Raw genomic sequence first — 18,057 nt, 5'->3', positions numbered from 1 at the left:
ACACTTGGCTAGCACTCACATTTGGAGAGACCTATAATGACTAAGAGAGATAAAAACTACCCAATCATTTATTTTACTATATTTCCGGTAATTTACAATCTACTTGAGATGGATGAGATTTTTTATTAAACATTTGTTTCGACTATCAAAGATAAGATAGGAATTTGCTGTGTAATATAATCTTTAATACAAATAAATATGAACTTTTCATATACATCTATATTTTTTATTATATCTATTTTTAATACAGCTGGCATTAAATTTCGATTTTTCCATTTTTGAACTTTAAATTTTGTTTCCCTGTTATTTAGTATGTAGAAATCGATGTTGTGTATATTTTGGCTCTGTTAAGATTGCTATAGATTTAACCTCAAATAAATGGATTGTGAACAAAAGCTCTGCCAGAATCTCGATACGTATTTGCGGATTTGATCGAAGTTCTGTATCTTCTTCCTATCATAATATAGTGTATATTTATGGTTTCATAAAATTTTATCCTCTGTATTTTAAGGCGATGTAAGCGATTAACAATGGTATAAGATATATGTAACTAGATCTACTACTGCTACAACATACTTTTAACACACAAACATGATTCTCTGTCAGCATGTTGTTGTTGGTTCAGCACCAACAGGTCAAACATCAAATTTAAAAATGCCCTTTTTGAAAACTACTAATCATAAGCTATTTTGACAAGGTGATATAGAAAATGTGGACCAATGGGCATATTAGCACAAGAGAATATATTACATTCACTACTTTTCGTCGATGACCTAGACATTTTTCCACAAGATAGGGAGGATATTGAATATATGTTAAGAAAAATAAAGGAAGAGTATGAGCTAAGGGGAGAAGACAAATATGTGTAAGAGCGAATAATTATGTATTGCTGCATATAGCTACTTATGTACTGCATTTTCAGAGCATATGCTGAACATTATCCTATATGGAGCGAAAGTATAGCCAATGACAAAAACCATACAAAATAAAATACGAAGAGTTGAATTGGACTTTATGAGAAGATGTCTACACATCACCAGAGAGGATAGAATAAGAACAAAAGGAATATGGAACAGAATGGAAGTAAAATGCTCAATTACAAAAAAGTTGGAAAAGAGAGCCATGTTCTCTTTTCCAACTTTGCCCATGATACGGGCATGTATACAAAGAATGCCGGAGCACAGGTGGCCGAAAAGAACACTGGACTAGAACTCCGGTGAAGAAGACAGAGGGGAAGACCTTCTATGAGATGGATAACTTACAGAGATAATGTAAGAATGTAATGTAGTTATGATGATAGATAGAGACCTCAGACATGACAACTGGAAAAATAGAGTGCTGTGGAAGGCTAAAAGATGAAAACGGCGAACTCATAATGGAAAAAAGCCGAAGAAAAAGCATATAGATTTCGTAACTTAAATTTACCTTTGATTACACAAAATGGTTAAAATGACATCTAATTTAAAGTAATAGTGAAATAGACTAAACAAGATTCGTATTTTGATCGCCTTCGAAGAAAAATTTAATATGTATGTTTTAGGTATTAAAAAAACATCAGATTAAAAGTATTCCCTTCTTGTTTATGTGCCTCATCCTTTAACCCTCGCAGGAACAACCTTTTAGTAGAATCACGGAGGACCAAGGAGGGTCATTAAATGTCCACACATAAATTAATCAAAAACGTGCTTTATTTAAACTAATTTAAAAAAACACTTTTATATTATTCCTAGACGTTAATGGAACAGTTAAAAGATACGAATTTATTATTTACTCTGAGTCTTCGGCTTCAGTGGAATTGACATCATCGTAGGATACAGAAACATTTTTGACTTCTTGCTGTGCTTACTGCATAGTTACTTGCATTGTGAACAAACTGGTTGTTTTTGCCCACTTATTGGCCTTTTTTCTTTTAGATTTTGCTAATTTGATACATGAATGATATCGTCCCTTTCCATTTTGAGATGGTGTTGAAGGTATTCAAGGGGATTACTTATAGTCAGTCCACTGTCAAGTTTTTATAAAAGTATGAGAAAATTAATTAAATTATAGAAATGCTGATTATGCCATCTAATAGGGCAGTAGTACGCCGACAACTACTAATTAATTGAGATTTTTAGAAACAAAGGTATATAGAAAATCGGATGTAATGCAATGTTGTGGATACTTTTTAAAATCTTTTTATATACTTGGCTTGGTTGGTGTCACGGATTCCGCAAATTTTGTAATCCATTTTAAAAATAGTTCTAGGCTGCCTTGACACCTGAAATTTTCAGGATAGCTTAGAACTAGCTAACAATGCAATATTTAACTGCTATTATACAGGGCGATTAATTATTAGTGGGGTGAAGCTCCGTAGATCCGTTATAGTAATGTATAGCGATAACTTAATAACAAAAATTGTAGCGAACTCTGAGCTTTATATTACAAAATTAGTTAGAATGTTACAGGGTGTTCGATAACATAGTGGTAGACCAAACTTATGTTTTTTTAAATAGAACACCCTGTATTTTATTTTATATTCGAAATCTTCGTAACTTTTCGATTACAAAAATATAAAGTTTTGGTATATTATACGGGGTATTTACAAAGTTATAAACAATTTTATATGATCAGGTATATCAGGTATATTTTATATATGCCACAAGAAAATAGCTTCAGAACAACAATTTTATATGAAAATCGTAACAAGTTTAACTACCTGTATAAATAAAAGCAAGCAAAAGGTCAATGGTTTATTGACGTCATATTTTTTTAATTATTGTCAAAATTTTCGTAAATGTTTGTTTTGCTAATTTTCTTTATATTGAATACAGGGTGAGTCAAAACGCAAGTACATTATTTTCTCAGTAATTTTAAATAGAACACCCTGTATTTTATATCATTATCGAAAAGTACCATTACCATACTATAATTTTTGTATAACATTCCCTATGTGTAAATTTATTAGTTTTCGAGATATTTTCATTTTTCCGAGCAAAATTATTAATAGTTACGGGTCTAAATCTATCCAAATTTTAAGTAAGCCATTACTGAATAATTGTCTAAAACTTACAAATTACGATTACTGATTATCAATCTGTAATCAGAGTTGGAACAATTTTTATTATTAACTTTTATTACTATCTATTACTTATAACGGATCTACAAAGCTTTACCCCACTGACCAATCACACTGTATGGATAAATCGATATTTTTTTTATTTCAAACTATTTTAAAAATGTGACTAATGCAATGATATTTTAAATTTCGTTAATAAATCGATATCTACAAATTGATGGTGCCTCAGTGGCATTAGACTGCAGATCGAGAGGTCCCCAGTTGGAACCCGGCTGTTGCGTATCTTTTTTTAATTGTTTTAATAAATAATTAAAACTTTATATACTTAAAATTATATATACCATTTTAAACAACAGTGGTATTTTAAAAAATACTATTTTATACCAGTGTAATTTTTGGAATCATAATTATAAATAACAGTTAATACACATACCAAAAATTCATATTTAATAAGTTAATTATTCTTTCCAAATATGTTGTGTCCTACATATGTACATGTACAATAACAAAACCATGACATTATCAAAAGTACTTTTTCTACTCTGTCATATTATGTATAAATTTTTAGTTTGTGAAAACTGTCATTATAGATAGCAGTGCGTGAAGGATTTAAAGTGTGCGTGAAGTAACAATGTATTTTAAATGGGATTTACTTTTTCGCACTGTTTTTAACTTTTGCGTTGTCATGGTGACAATCCTTAACTTTCGCGATGCCATGGCGAAGACAATATGAGCAATGAATTACAAAAAAAGTTTTGACAGTTTTGTGGTTTGAAAGTAGTTAGAATTTTTAAATGTCAAAGTTAAATGAATTCCAGTGACGAAGAGTTACAGCTTTTTTATTTATTTATCGTAGATAAAATATTGTATGAAATTGTGCGTGAAGTACTTTTTGCGAACTTACGCGATTTATGGCACTCGCTCCGTTGTCGCTCGTGCTCTAAAATTCGCGTGCGTTCACAAAAAGTATACTTCAGGAACTGTTTCATAAATAACTATTATCTACTCTGTCATATTATGTATAAGTTTTTAGTTTGTGAAAACTGTCATTATAGATAGCAGTGCGTGAAGAGTTTAAAGTTTGCGTAAAGCAACAATGTATTTTAAATGGGATTAACTTTTTCGCACACTTTCAATGGGTTTTTTGGCACACTTTCATATAATCAAATATCCTTAACTTTCGCGTTGTCGTGGGGATGACAAAATGAGCAATGACTTACAACAAATTTTTTGGCAGTTTTGTGGTTTGAAAGTAGTTTGTAGTAAATGTCAAAGTTCTAAAAATTGTACAATAGAAATGAATTCCAGTGACGAAGAGTTACAGTTTTTATATTTGTTTATCGTAGATAAAATATTGTATGGAACTGTGCGTGAAGGACTTTTTGCGAACTTACGCGATTTATAGCACTAGCTCCGTTGTCGCTCGTGCTCTAATAATTGCGTGCGTTCGCAAAAAGCATACTTCACGAACTGTTTCATAAATAACTATTTTTATTAGAGTGTAATTTTTGGAATTTTAAGCATTTTATCGTTAAATCGTTTATCGTTAAATTATTTTATATTCTTTCCTATAAATAATAAAAAGGTTTTATTATAAAAAAGTTCTTTTTTATAAAAGTGTAATTATTAACCCTCCTTGGTCCTTCTAGGGTTAAGGGGATTGGCAATTATCATGGCAAATTTTACTCTGTCTGCAGCGGTTCTAATGAGCGCTTTCCCTTGATTAAAATCGTTAACGAAACAAACAATCAAAACAGTTCAAAATTTTTCATAAGTTTGTCCAAGTGTGCAGTCATTGATACGTCGTAAGTTTTGTGTGCAAAATTATTGCAACATTTGTTTTTAAAGATAACAAAGTCTACCAAATGATCAGATAAATATTATACATGAGTGATTGTCATTAAGGACAATGATCTATCGATTTTCTAAAGTGGTTTTCTAGTTGATAACATACTGTAGTAATAATTGCAAGTATCAAAATTAAAACTTAATAATAATAATAAAATGCAGGTTATTTGTAAACAAAGATTTAATTATTAATGCAATAAAAACAGAAGATAAGCTTCCAGACAAAAAAAAAACAAAATAAAAAGACACGCGTGGCACTTAGAGAGGACCGACAGAAGTGAATACTTCTTCTAGCACGTTATTACTATATTATGTGAGTTAACGAGATTTTATGTCAGTTTTTTTTTCTGAATTGTTAACTTTTTGCTAATAACACCACACATTACAGTTCTTTAAAATTTGTAATTCTTAACTTTTTCCGTTAAAAATTTTGTTTATTGATTTTAGTAATTTTCAGAATTTGTTAAATATAATATAGAAATTTTTTCATTTATTCATCATTAAAATTTTTATTATCATCTTTTAAAAATAAAAATATAATCTCCAGGTGGGGAAGACAGCCTCCCAGTTTTTTAAAAATCATCTTATTTTTGTAAGTGTATATTTATGTATAATATACAGCGTGACAAAGCCAAAAGAGTCTGATATTATTAGCAGAGCGAGCATAGCGAGCAAGGCGAATAACAGACGAGTTCGATAAATGGTCTTTACTGACGTGGTCCATACAAAATTTTTTTGTCAACAATTTGATATTGGTGAAAATACAAATTTCATGACAGTGATGACAGGTGACATGCAGTTTCTGCATGATGGCCGCTTTCGATTTCTAATCGATAGTCATCAATATTGAATAATTCTAAATCGGTCAAGTGTTGATTTATTTTATATGAATACAATTACAAAATTCTACAGAATTTCACTTTTTGACATTCATTTAATTAAGAATGTCGTAAATTTTATACAATATTTTTAATAATTAAAGTAAATAAACTGTAAGTTAACTCAAATAAATAATCGATTACTGCCATCGACCACTTACATTCAATCCCGATTAATTGCGGCAGGTAAAATAAAATTCTTCTTTCAGTACAATAAAGTGTTACTTTACTGCCGCAAATGAGGGCAAATGAGTACAATAATGAATGACTTTAGTGACGGTTGGCGATAAAATTCATTATTTCGTGAATAAACGATTTTGGAAATAAATCCCGAAACAGGTCGATTTTTGATTTCAAATTATGATTTTTTAGCATTATACAGTGAGCACGTAAAGGTTGGAATAAATTCATTTTCTCGAGAATGGACGATTCTGGAAAAAAATCCCGAAAGAGGTCAATTTTTATTTTTAAGTTACGACTTTTTAGCATATATATGATACTAGTAACGTCACACATTTGGGCGTGATGACGTCATCGATGATTTTTTTAAATGAGAATAGGGGTCGTGTGATAGCTCATTTGAAAGGTAATTCAATTCTCTATTCAGTATTTTAAACAATAACATAATTATTTATACAGGGTGTCAAAAAAATTTTTTTTTAAATTAAATTTATTGACATAAAAAAAAAGAATATGTGTAATTTCTTTAATTCAAAATACATTTTACTGCTCTCAGAAAACAGAAAAAAATGTTTATTTGAAAAATAATCATTGCTTTTCGTTTAAATTAAATGCTCAAATTGTCAAGAGGCCGGTGGGTGGCTGCTTTAATATTGAATTTGCAAAAAACAATATTTATTTGTCAAATAAACATTTTTTCCTGTTTTCTGATAGCAGTAAAATGTATTTTGAATTAAATAAATTACACAGATTCTTCTTTTTATATCAATAAATTTAATTCAAAAAACATTTTTTGGACACCCTGTATAAATAATTATGTTATTGTTTAAAATACTGAATAGAGAATTGAATTACCTTTCAAATGAGCTATGACACGACACCTATTCTCATTTAAAAAAATCATCGATGACGTCATCACTCCCAAATGGGTGACGTCACTAGTATGATATATATGCCAAAAAGTCGTAATTTATAAATAAAAATCTACCTGTTTCGGGATTTTTTTCCAAAATTGTCCATTCTTGAGAAAATGAATTTATTCCAACCTTTACGTGCTCACTGTATAATATCATACTAGTGAAAAAACCCAACCTTTAAAATGAGCTAGCACACGACCCCTATAATAGGAATATAATGAAAATAATTTTCATTTAGTAAAATCATCGATTACGTGATCAGGCCCCAGGGGCGTCATTTGGGCGTCCAGGGGGGGGCATTTGCCCCCCCTGGCCCTAAAAAATGACTGAAATTTACAAAAAATACACCAATGTTCATCATAACATCATATAGAATGTATTGTATATATAGTGCTTGCCCCCCCCAAACAAAATATCAAATGACGCTCCTGTCAGGCCCAGACGGATGACGACACTAGTATAATATATTATGTATAATATGTCAATAAATCATAATTTTAAAATTAAAATCGACTTGTTTCGGCATTAATGTAATTCCAAAATCGTTGATTCACAAAATAATCAATTTATTCCATTTGACTTTGCCACACTGTACATTGATTATGTATATTACTGTGTACCGCAAGGTTATTGCACGCGTCTGTCTTGAAAGCACCACTAAGATATTTACTTGGGAATACCAAAAAGGATATCCCTATTTTTTAAAAGAAAGTAGGTACTATCAATGTTCGTCAAATGCAATTTTATAATAATAAATATTTTGATTAGACATCTGCTATTCCTCGTCAATTACGTATAACATGCATAAAATTACTATATCTTACTTTATTTATAGTTTACGTTAATGAAAAAAACCTGTGATAAACAATATAAGTAACATTGAAACTATTTTAAGAATTGGTCTGAATTTTTTACAACATTGGATTTACCACTGACATGACCTTACATTGGCAGCAGCAAACTTATAGGGTGATTTTGAAAACTTTACTAAAATTTGATGGGAAACCAATCCTAAAGTATTTTATATAGTTAAATATATACTTATAACAAGATTATTCTAGTTTTATTGAATTTTATTGTTATTGATTTACGTTTACCTAAGTAGTAGATATAGATAAAATACAGATTTTTCTATATAGAGGCCCATATTACTTAAGAAAAATAAGAAAAAGGTAGAGAAATGAGAACAGCAAAAAAACGTGGTTTGAGGAGAATAAAAAAGATCTACAAAAGAAGCACGATATTTTCAATATACACAAAATATACAAGTGGCTACTGGTATACGAAATACAGGATCAGACAACTTTGATAAAAAAGGTAACCTTAATACCCAAAGAAAGCTAAAATACCAAGTACATAAAATACTTATTTGGATATGTTATGAGGACATCTGTCTTCATAACATGGCAGGATACATGGAAAGACTTTTATTCAAAGAAAGGTAGACGGCTGAAGATTATGAACATGATCCCCAACAAGATAGATCGAACAAATTACAGGAATATTAGTCTAAGAGCTAGTGAACCCTCCGACTAACGGTCTTACTCTAAGGCTAGAAATTTGTATAGTGAAAATTCATAGCACACCAAGGCTAAAAACACTGTACACTGTAAAAGATAAGGGGTTTTTCTTAAAATTATTTTTTTTTGCATCGAACAAAGTTTTTTAGGTTTTTTGAATCATGCCAAACAGAAAAGGCCCTTATGCCCGGTTGCACCAACAGATCTTAAGCTTAAGTCAAGAATATCATAAGAATTAATATAATATAATTATAATATATTACAATAAGAATACCATAATATAATAATAGATAAAATTGATAATAAGGTAAGAATCTAAAATAGTAAAAAAGTAGAGTTTAGCTAAGCTGGAGCTTAAGATCTGTTGGTGCAACCAGGCATTAGTGATTTTTCTCTTATGTTAATAGTTTTTAGCCATTTTTAACCCTAAGTCGGACATTTAAATAAAAATTTTAATATTGGCAATGTAGGTAGATATTTTTTAAACATTGATTGATCAAATCCCAAAGAGTTTTTTGCCGTACAATACCGAAAACCCCTTTGTTTTTTAATTGCTAATCAAGCGGGCGCGACACTGTAAGTGAGGACATTTGAGTTTGCATAAATTCAATACCTCGAGAATGAGCAAATTTTGAAGAGAAATCCTCAGACAGGTCGATTTTTATTTTTAAATTAGGACTTTTTGGCATATATATAATACTAGTAACGTCATACATCTGGGCGTGATGACGTAATCGATGATTTTTTTAAATGAGAGTAGAGATTGTGTGGTAGCTTAATTGAAAGGTTACTTAATTCTCGATTCAGTAATATAAACATTAATAAAATAATTTATACAGGGTGTAAAAAAATTTGTTTTATTAAATAAATTTAGACAAAAAAGAAATTTTTTTTAATACTTTATTTATTAATTTATGTTCATGTTACAAATGAGCTATCGCACGACCCCTACCCTCATTTAAAAAAAGTCACCGATTACGTCATCACGCCCAGATGGATGACGTCACAACTATTATACAGGGTGTTTCATTAATAATTGTCCATATAGTAACTGGAGAAACCTTAGCCCAAAATACGAAGATTTAACCTAAAACACTTAAATACAATGTGGTTCCTTACTGAGTTACAGGCTGTTTTATCTAAAAATTTTAAAAATATTTTTGCTCAGCATTTTAAAACTATTCGACATATCCTTTTCATACTTGGCAGAAAGTGTGGGTACTGTACATTCAACGAAATTTTGATAAACAAACGTTTCTAGCTACTATCAGAGGCGTACGACAGGGGATGGTGAATGGTTGACCCTTGTCAAATTCTACGCCACTGACGAAATTGCTATTTTAGTGTAATTTTTTGATTTTCCAATACTTTTTATGTAAATAATATACTCTTCATTCGTAACGATAAAATGATTAGTTTTCGAGATATTAGAAATTAAAAATTAAGCGACACAATACATTAATCAAAATAACTGTGTCGTTTCATTTTTAACTTCAAAGATCTCGAAAACTAATGACTTTATCGTTACGAATGTAGAGTATATTATTTTCATAGAAAGTATTGGAAAATACAAAAATTTAACTAAAATAGCAATTTCGCCAGTGGCGTAGAATTTGGAAAGGGTCAACCATTCACTTTACCCCGTCGTACGCCTCTGATAATAGCCAGAAACATTTGTTCAACATAATTTAGTAGTTTGTACAGAACCTATACTTTCTGCCACGTATGAAAAGGATACGTCGAATAGTTTTAAAATGCTGAGCAAAAATAATTTTTAAATTTTTAGATAAAACACCCTGTAACTCAGTAAGGAACCACATTTTATTTAAGTGTTTTAGGTTAAATCTTCATATTTTGTGCTAAGGTTTCTCCAGTTATTATATGGACAATTATTAATGAAACACCCTGTATATATGCCAAAAAGCCTTATTTAGGAATAAAAATAGACCCGTCTGAGGATTTCTCTTCAAATTTGCACATTCTCGAGATAATGAATTTATGCAAACTCGAACATCCTCACTTATACTACAGTGTCGCGTCCGCTTGATCAGTAATTAAAAAACAAAGGGGTTTTCTATATTGTATTGCAAAAAATTCCTGGGGATTTTCCTGGGGAATGAAATTTTTAGCTAAATTTCCGATATAGGGTTAAAAATGGCCGATTTCCCAATTTTCAAAATTTTTAATCGCTTATATAACAAAAACTATTAACCTAAGGGAAAAATCACTAAAGAACTTTTCTGTTTGGAATAATTCAAAAAACCTAAAAAAAACTTTGTTCGATGCAAAAAAAAATAATTTTAGGAAAAATCCTAATCTTTCCCCTCGCATGGCAAGATCTAATGCTGTTCAGAATCGCCTGGCATTGTGCACATTTCTTCTAAATGATTTACTCAAACGCATACTTAAATTTAAACCTTACAAGAGAAAGTTTATTTTTCCCCTAAACTATGCACTTTTTGATTCACCTGGTAGATACACGTGCAGCGCTGATGCCTGCCAGGTCATTGTTTTTAGCTTTGGTGTGCTATGAATTATCACTATACAAATTTCTAGCCTTACAGGAAGACCGTTAGTCGGAGGGTTCACTAGCTCTTAAACTATATTCAAAAGACTTATGCATGAGTTAAATGAAATGACCATAGACAGAGATTTTTAGAGACGGGCAATATAAGACATTACGATGACCACTATACTCTTTCCGGATGTCTGGACTGAAGAGATATTCTAGAACATATTCCTTTATATAGGGTGTCCCAAAAGTAGCGGAACGGTGGAATATTTCGCGAAATGAACACCGGATCGAAAAACTGAAAAGAAAGTTTTCAAAAATCTATCGAATCACATCAAACACTACCCATCACTCCACCCCCTGGAGGTGGGGTGGAGGGTGACTTTAAAATCCTAAATGGAAACTCCCAGTTTTTATTGCAGATTTGAATTCCTCACGTAAAATTAAGCTACTTCTATTCGAAATATTTTTTCGAATTGTGGATAGATGGCGCTATAATCGGAAAACGATTTATCGTGATACCATAGGTAACTTATAGAAACGGTCTAACATCTCGAGAAATACACTTCCAAATGAAAAACCGAAAAAGACGTGTTTAAAATGTTTCAAAAACCTATCGAATGATAGCAAACATGACCCTCAACTACACGTGGGTGTGGTAACTCTAAAATCTTAAATAAAAACCCCCGTTTTTATTGAAGTTTTGAATTCCTCATGAAAGAATAATCATCTAGCATTTATTCGAAACATTTTTTAGAATTCTTGGTAGATGGCGCTAATAAATCATATTTTTCCGATTATAGCGCCATCTATGAACAATTCAAAAAATGTTTTGCAATAAATGTTACTTATTTTTTCATGACGAATCTAAATCTGCAAATTGGGGGCAAAAATGGGGGTTCCTACTTAAGATTTTAAAGTTATCCCCCATCTCACCTCCAACCTTGTCATGTTTTGTCATGTTTGGTGTTGTTCAATAGGTTTTTGAAAAATACATATTAAAATGTATATTTTGGTTTTTTATTTGGAAGTGTACCTACTTCTCGAGATATTAGACTGTTTCTATAATTTACCTATAGTATCACGCTAAATCGTTTTTTCCGATTATAGCGCCATCTATTCACAATTAGAAAAAATCGCTCGAGTAAAAGTTGCTTACTTTTACGTAAGGGATACAAATCTGCAATAAAAACGGGGGGTTTCCATTTAAGATTTTAATGTTACCCTCACCCCACCTCCAGGGGATGGAGATGTTTAGTGTCATTCGATAGATTTTTGATATTTATTGAACACGTATTTTTCAGTTTTTCGATCCGATGTTTATTTCGCGAAATATTCGACCGTTTCGCTACTTTTGGTACACCTGTATACAAAACAAATACTTATGTTATTGTTATACAGGGTGTCCCAAAAGTAGGGGAACGGTCGAATATTTCGCGAAATAAACCTCTAATCGAAAAACTAAAAAATACATATTCAATAATTTTTAAAAATCTATCGAATGACACTAAACTCGACCCCCCACTCTACCTCCTGGAGGTGGGGTGGGGGTAACTTTAAAATCTTAAATAGAAACCCCCAGTTTTTATTGCAGATTTGGAGTTCTTACTTAAAAGTAAGCACCTTTTATTCAAAGGACATTTTTTCGAATTGTGGATAGATGGCGCCATAATCGGAAATAACGATTTATCGTGATACTGTAGGTAAATTATAGAAACGGCATAATATCTCGAGAAATACATTTTCAGATCAAAAACAACAAAAATGTGTTTAATATTTTTCAAAACCTTTCAAATATCACCAAAAATGACTTTCCACCCCATCGCCTGGAGGTGGGGTGGTAACTTTAAAATCTTAAATAGGAGCTCCCATTTTTTATGGCAGACTTAGATTCCTCCTGAAAAAATTAGTGGGTAACATTTATTCGAAATATTTTTTAGAATTGTTGATAGATGGCGCTATAATCTGAAAAAAACGATTTATTTGCGACATCTATCAACAATTCTAAAAAATGTTTCCAATAAATGTTACTTATTCTTTCATGAAGAACCCAAAGCTGCAATAATAAATGGAGGTTTCAATTTAAAATTTTACAGTTAGCCCACTTCCAGGGCGTGGAGTGGGGGGTCGTGTTTGTGTCATTCGATAGATTTTTAAAAATTATTCAATACATATTTTTCAGTTTTTCGGTTCGATGTTTAGTTCGCGAAATATTCAATCGTTCCGCTACTTTTGGGACACCCCATTAAACAACTTAATGTAATAGAAACTTATACCACATCACCAGGTATATTGTGGTTTGTAATATATTTCAACACTAAACCACAAAAAAGTCCCCTACAAACAATAATTGTTCGAACGTGCCGTATCAGAAAAATACCTTTAAAAAACAAATTGCTAATACATTATTTATTATTTTCAACATGAACATAATTTGTGAAATAATTAAAAGTGCAGTTTACCGTCACAAACTACAAACCGTTGAGCGGAATCGTTGAAATAAAAATATTTTATAAAGTAAACGTTGGTAAATATGAAAAGCCGGAAAAAATCGTTTAGTTTACATTCTATAAAAAGTGTAGGACCAACTATGTATAGGTATGTACTCTTATATTCTAGACTCAATTTTCTCAAATTAATACACTCACCGGCACAAAATTCCGCCACCCAAAATTTTTGATTAAGTTTGACAATTTATAATTTTATTATTTGCGCTCCGATTTTCAAGATTTTTGCACTAGTTTGTAGGTACATGTATTGACGTCGTTTGGTATTATTCGTAAAACAAAAATTTTGCTTGCATCGCATTATACGGGGCTGAATGAAAGCGTTGTATTTTCTCCGAATTTTAAAAAATTCTGTGGAAAAATGGAAGAGCTGATTTTATTTCATAGTCCTGTCATATTATCCCGAATGCATCGCTGAAATTTTGTTTTCTGAATTATCCGAATATCTCTCGTCTTGTAAGAGCTGTATCATTTTTTGTAAATAAAAACACTGATGGACTAATAAAATAGAGCTTGGATTGATAAGATTAGAATGGCCCTCATGCAGCCCCGATCTCAATCCTATTGAGCATTTATGGGATGAATTAAAAAAAGCTCTTCGCCGTCATAGTAGGCCTTCAGAAAATTTGGTACAGTTATGGGCCCTGGTAGAAGAATATCGGGCTATTCCCCAGGCAAGGATAACACATCTTTATTCGATACCAAACAGATTGCGAGCAGTCGTTGCTGCAAGAGGTGGACATACCCGCTGTTGAATTGTTTTGTTTTGTTGTTAATTTTGTTTTGTTTTGTTAATTTCAGTGTGTTCGATATTTTTAATTAAAACAGGCTGAAAATTCGAGCATTATCATAACGAAAACTTTGTTTATTTACGTATTTAAATTCATAATATTGAAAATTTCTACTGTGAAAAGTTGTTTAGTATTAAATGCTATGTTTTAATATGCAATTATATCCTAATTTAAATATTGTGAACTATAAAGGTACTCTACTCTCGAGCGAAATTCATATTTTTTGACATACCTCGAATAAAATTGATAAAATTTGATATATCGACACCCTCATTGAACAAGGTTGTAACTCAAGTTACATCTATTTTCAGATTTCAACACAGGCGAATTCAGCAAAAAATTGCGCACACGTCAATATAAACGACATAATTTAATTCTCAATAGTTTGGCTAATACTCCATTGAAAAAAGTTGTATTTTAACTTACGTGTGCCATTTTAGCGTGAAAAAGGCAGTAACACTGGATACTCCCTATGTTAAATATTTACTTTCTTTATACTTGACGATTAACAAGGTTGTTAAATGAGTTACAAATTTGTTGCACGTATGTTTAATTTATTAAATATTTAAACATATGGTGTATCTCATAAGTCAATTTATCGAAATGAAAATAAAATAAGGAAGATGAAGTTTTCGATCCTAATAGCATTATTAATCATATTTAGAAAATATTAAAATATTACTTATTTGTTGCTTAGAAAATTGCAAAATAAGTAATAAATTTTGAGATTTTATAAATATTCATAACTGATGTAAATTTAAGTGAGAACTTTATGATTACACGGAATGCTGACACTTCTTGTGTTGGTATTATGTTTTAAATTTCAAAGCAATTGGTCAAATAGTTTAAAAGTTATTTAATTTGCTTATCCCAAATTCATTTCTTTTGCAACACTATAAGCCAAGCCGCACACCAAAGAAACATGAAACGAAAAACATGAAACATGAAACGAAAAATATTGTTTCATGAAAAGAAAACACTGCTAAACAAATCTCAAAGTCCGCCTACCAATGAAACGAGTGTGATTCATGCTCATGACACATTTTTATTTTCGGAGAGTTTCATAATTGGCCGGACATATATTTTTTAGCAGTGGTTTATTTCCATGAAACGTAATTTACGTTTCATGTTTCTTTGATGTGTGATAGCCTTAGTCAGAAAATCATGAGGTTACAGTAATACTTCGGACAGTTTATGAAATAAGAACTTTTGTACTATTAATTTAATTAAAAAATTACAAAAAGTAATTTTAAACAGTGTAAAATTATTTTGCAAAATCATGTCGATTTTTTGCTTAAAAAACCATTAGAATAACTTTTTAACCGTTACTCGTAGAAAAATTATTTTTTCATATTTAGGAAGACTGAATTTTTATACACATTTAGAAAGAAAAACAGTAATTGTACTAGGACCCAGGACAATTCGCTCTTGCGTGTGTAAAAGGAGATAAGTTGGAAAATAAGGTTTTTAAGATATGAGCCGCTGAAATATTGCAGAATATATGACCATTTTAATAAGCGTTTTTCATTGTAATAAAGCATACAGTTTCTATTGTAAATGATTTTTATTCTAATAAACTACAAAAACAATGTTAAACCCGACATGTAACTCTTACTTAACAAAAAAAAAGTGAGTTATCTCAATCGACACAAAATGAAAAATACAGTTATATCCGTTTACACATCGTCTTGAGTATAATCATCTTCAATATCTGGAAGCACTTCCTTCACATTTGTTTGCGTCGGTCGACTTTCATAAAACGGATGAAAAACGTCACTTATATAAGGCAGCAATTCAATTAATTTTTTTATCTTTTCTTCAGTTATGGGATTTGGAAACCTACATTTTTTTAAATGTTCTGTAGAACAAGAATTTTGCCTGCGTCTTAAATAGTTCATATAGCTGAACAGTTCGTTTTCGTCGAGGGTTGTTTTATATGCAAATCTGCCATATTCCTTTTCATACCTTATAGTCTAAGAGCTAGTGAATCTTTTGACTAACGGTCGTCCTGTAAGGCTAGAAATTTGTAGAGTGATAATCCATAGCACACCAAAGCTAAAAACCATGACCTGGCAGGCCTCAGCGGTGCACGTGTATCTACCAGGTGAATCGAAAAGTGCAAATTTAGGGGGTAAAATAAACTTTCTCCTGTAAGGTTTAAATTTAAGTATGTGTTTGAGTAAGTCAATTAAAAGAAATGTGTAAAATGACAGGCGATTCTGAAGAGCATAAGACCTTGCCAGGCGAGGGGAAAGATTAGGGGTTTTTCCTAAATTTATTTTTTTTGCATCGAACAAATTTTTTTAAGTTTTTTGAATCATTCCAAACAGAAAAGGTCTTTGGTGATTTTTCTCTTAAGTTAATAGTTTTTGTTATATAAGCGATTGAAAATTTTGAAAATTGCGAAATCGACCATTTTTAACCCCAAATCGGATATTTATCTAAAAATCTCAAAGTTGCCAAGGTAGGTAGATATTCTTTAAACATTGATTGATGAAATCCCAAAGAGTTTTTTGCAATACAATATCGGAAACCCCTTTGTTTTTTAATTGCTAATCAAGCGGACGCTTCACTGTAGTATAAGTGAGGACGTTTGAGTTGGCATAAATTCATTATCTCGAGAATTGGCAAATTTCAAGAGCAATCTTCAGACAGGTCGATTTTTATTTTTAAATTAGGACTTTTTGGCATATATATAATACTAGTGACGTCATCCATCTGAGCGTGATGACGTAATCGATGATTTTTTTAAATGAGAGTAGGGGTTGTGTGATAGCTCATTTGAAAGGTTATTTAATTCTCTATTCACTAATATAAACAATAACATAATTATTTATACAGGGTGTACAAAAAAATTTTTTTTATTAAATTAACTTTGAATAAATTTGACAAATAGAAGAAAAAATTTTTTTTGTACACCCTGTATAAATAATTATGTTAATGTTTATATTACTGAATAGAGAATTAAATAACCTTTCAAATGAGCTATCACACAACACCTACTCTTATTTAAAAAAATAATCGATTACGTCATCACGCCCAGATGGATGACGTCACTAGTATTATATATATACCAAAAAGTCCTAATTCAAAAATAAAAATCGACCTGTCTGAGGATTTCTCTTCAAATTTGCCCATTCTCGAGATAATGAATTTATGCAAGCTCAAACGTCCTCAATTATACTACAGTGTAGCGCCCGCTTGATTAGCAATTAAAAAAACAAAGCGGTTTTCTTTATTTTATTGCAAAAAACTCTTCGGGATTTCATCAATCAATGTTTAAGGAATATATGCGTACCTTGCCAATATTGAAATTTTTAGATAAATGTCCGATTTTGGTTAAAAATGGCCGATTTCGCAATTTTCAAAATTTTCAATCGCTTATATAACAAAAACTATTAACTTAAGAGAAAAATAACTAAGGACCTTTTCTGTTTGGAATGATTCAAAAAGCCTAAAAAAATTTGTTCGATGCAAAAAGAATAATTTTAATAAAAACCCCTAATCTTTCCCCTCGCCTGGCAAGGTCTTATGCTCTTCAGAATCGCCTGTCATTGTACACATTTCTTCTAAATGACTTACTCAAACACATACTTAAATTTAAACCTTACAGGAGAAAGTTTATTTTACCCCCTAAATTTGCACTTTTCGATTCACCTGGTAGATACACGTGCACCGCTGAGGCCTGCCAGGTCATGGTTTTTAGCTTTGGTGTGCTATGAATTATCACTCTACAAATTTTTAGCCTTACAGGACGACCGTTAGTCAAAAGGTTCACTAGCTCTTAGACTATTAACGACTTCACGTCTTGCCATAAAAATCGATTTCCAGATTCGTCTAATTTTC

General features: G+C 31.1%; 1 protein-coding gene across 2 annotated transcripts in view; it reads left to right on the top strand.

Moving 5' to 3' along the window:
- Positions 1 to 18,057, top strand: part of LOC114324242 (glutathione hydrolase 1 proenzyme) — a 128,740-nt gene that overhangs the window by 7,100 nt on the left and 103,583 nt on the right. The window contains exon 1 of one of the 2 annotated variants that reach the window (XM_028272030.2): positions 13,373 to 13,511. The exons of the other annotated variant lie outside the window; for it this stretch is intronic. Coding sequence (XP_028127831.2) covers positions 13,447 to 13,511 — 65 coding nt within the window. The 5' untranslated portion in view covers positions 13,373 to 13,446. Of the gene's footprint in view, positions 1 to 13,372; positions 13,512 to 18,057 lie in introns of those variants that run through there. 2 annotated transcript variants of the gene reach the window in all.

This window comes from Diabrotica virgifera, chromosome 3, assembly GCF_917563875.1.
Source record: "Diabrotica virgifera virgifera chromosome 3, PGI_DIABVI_V3a".
Taxonomy (NCBI): domain Eukaryota; kingdom Metazoa; phylum Arthropoda; class Insecta; order Coleoptera; family Chrysomelidae; genus Diabrotica; species Diabrotica virgifera.
This window is presented reverse-complemented; position numbering and strand designations above follow the sequence as displayed.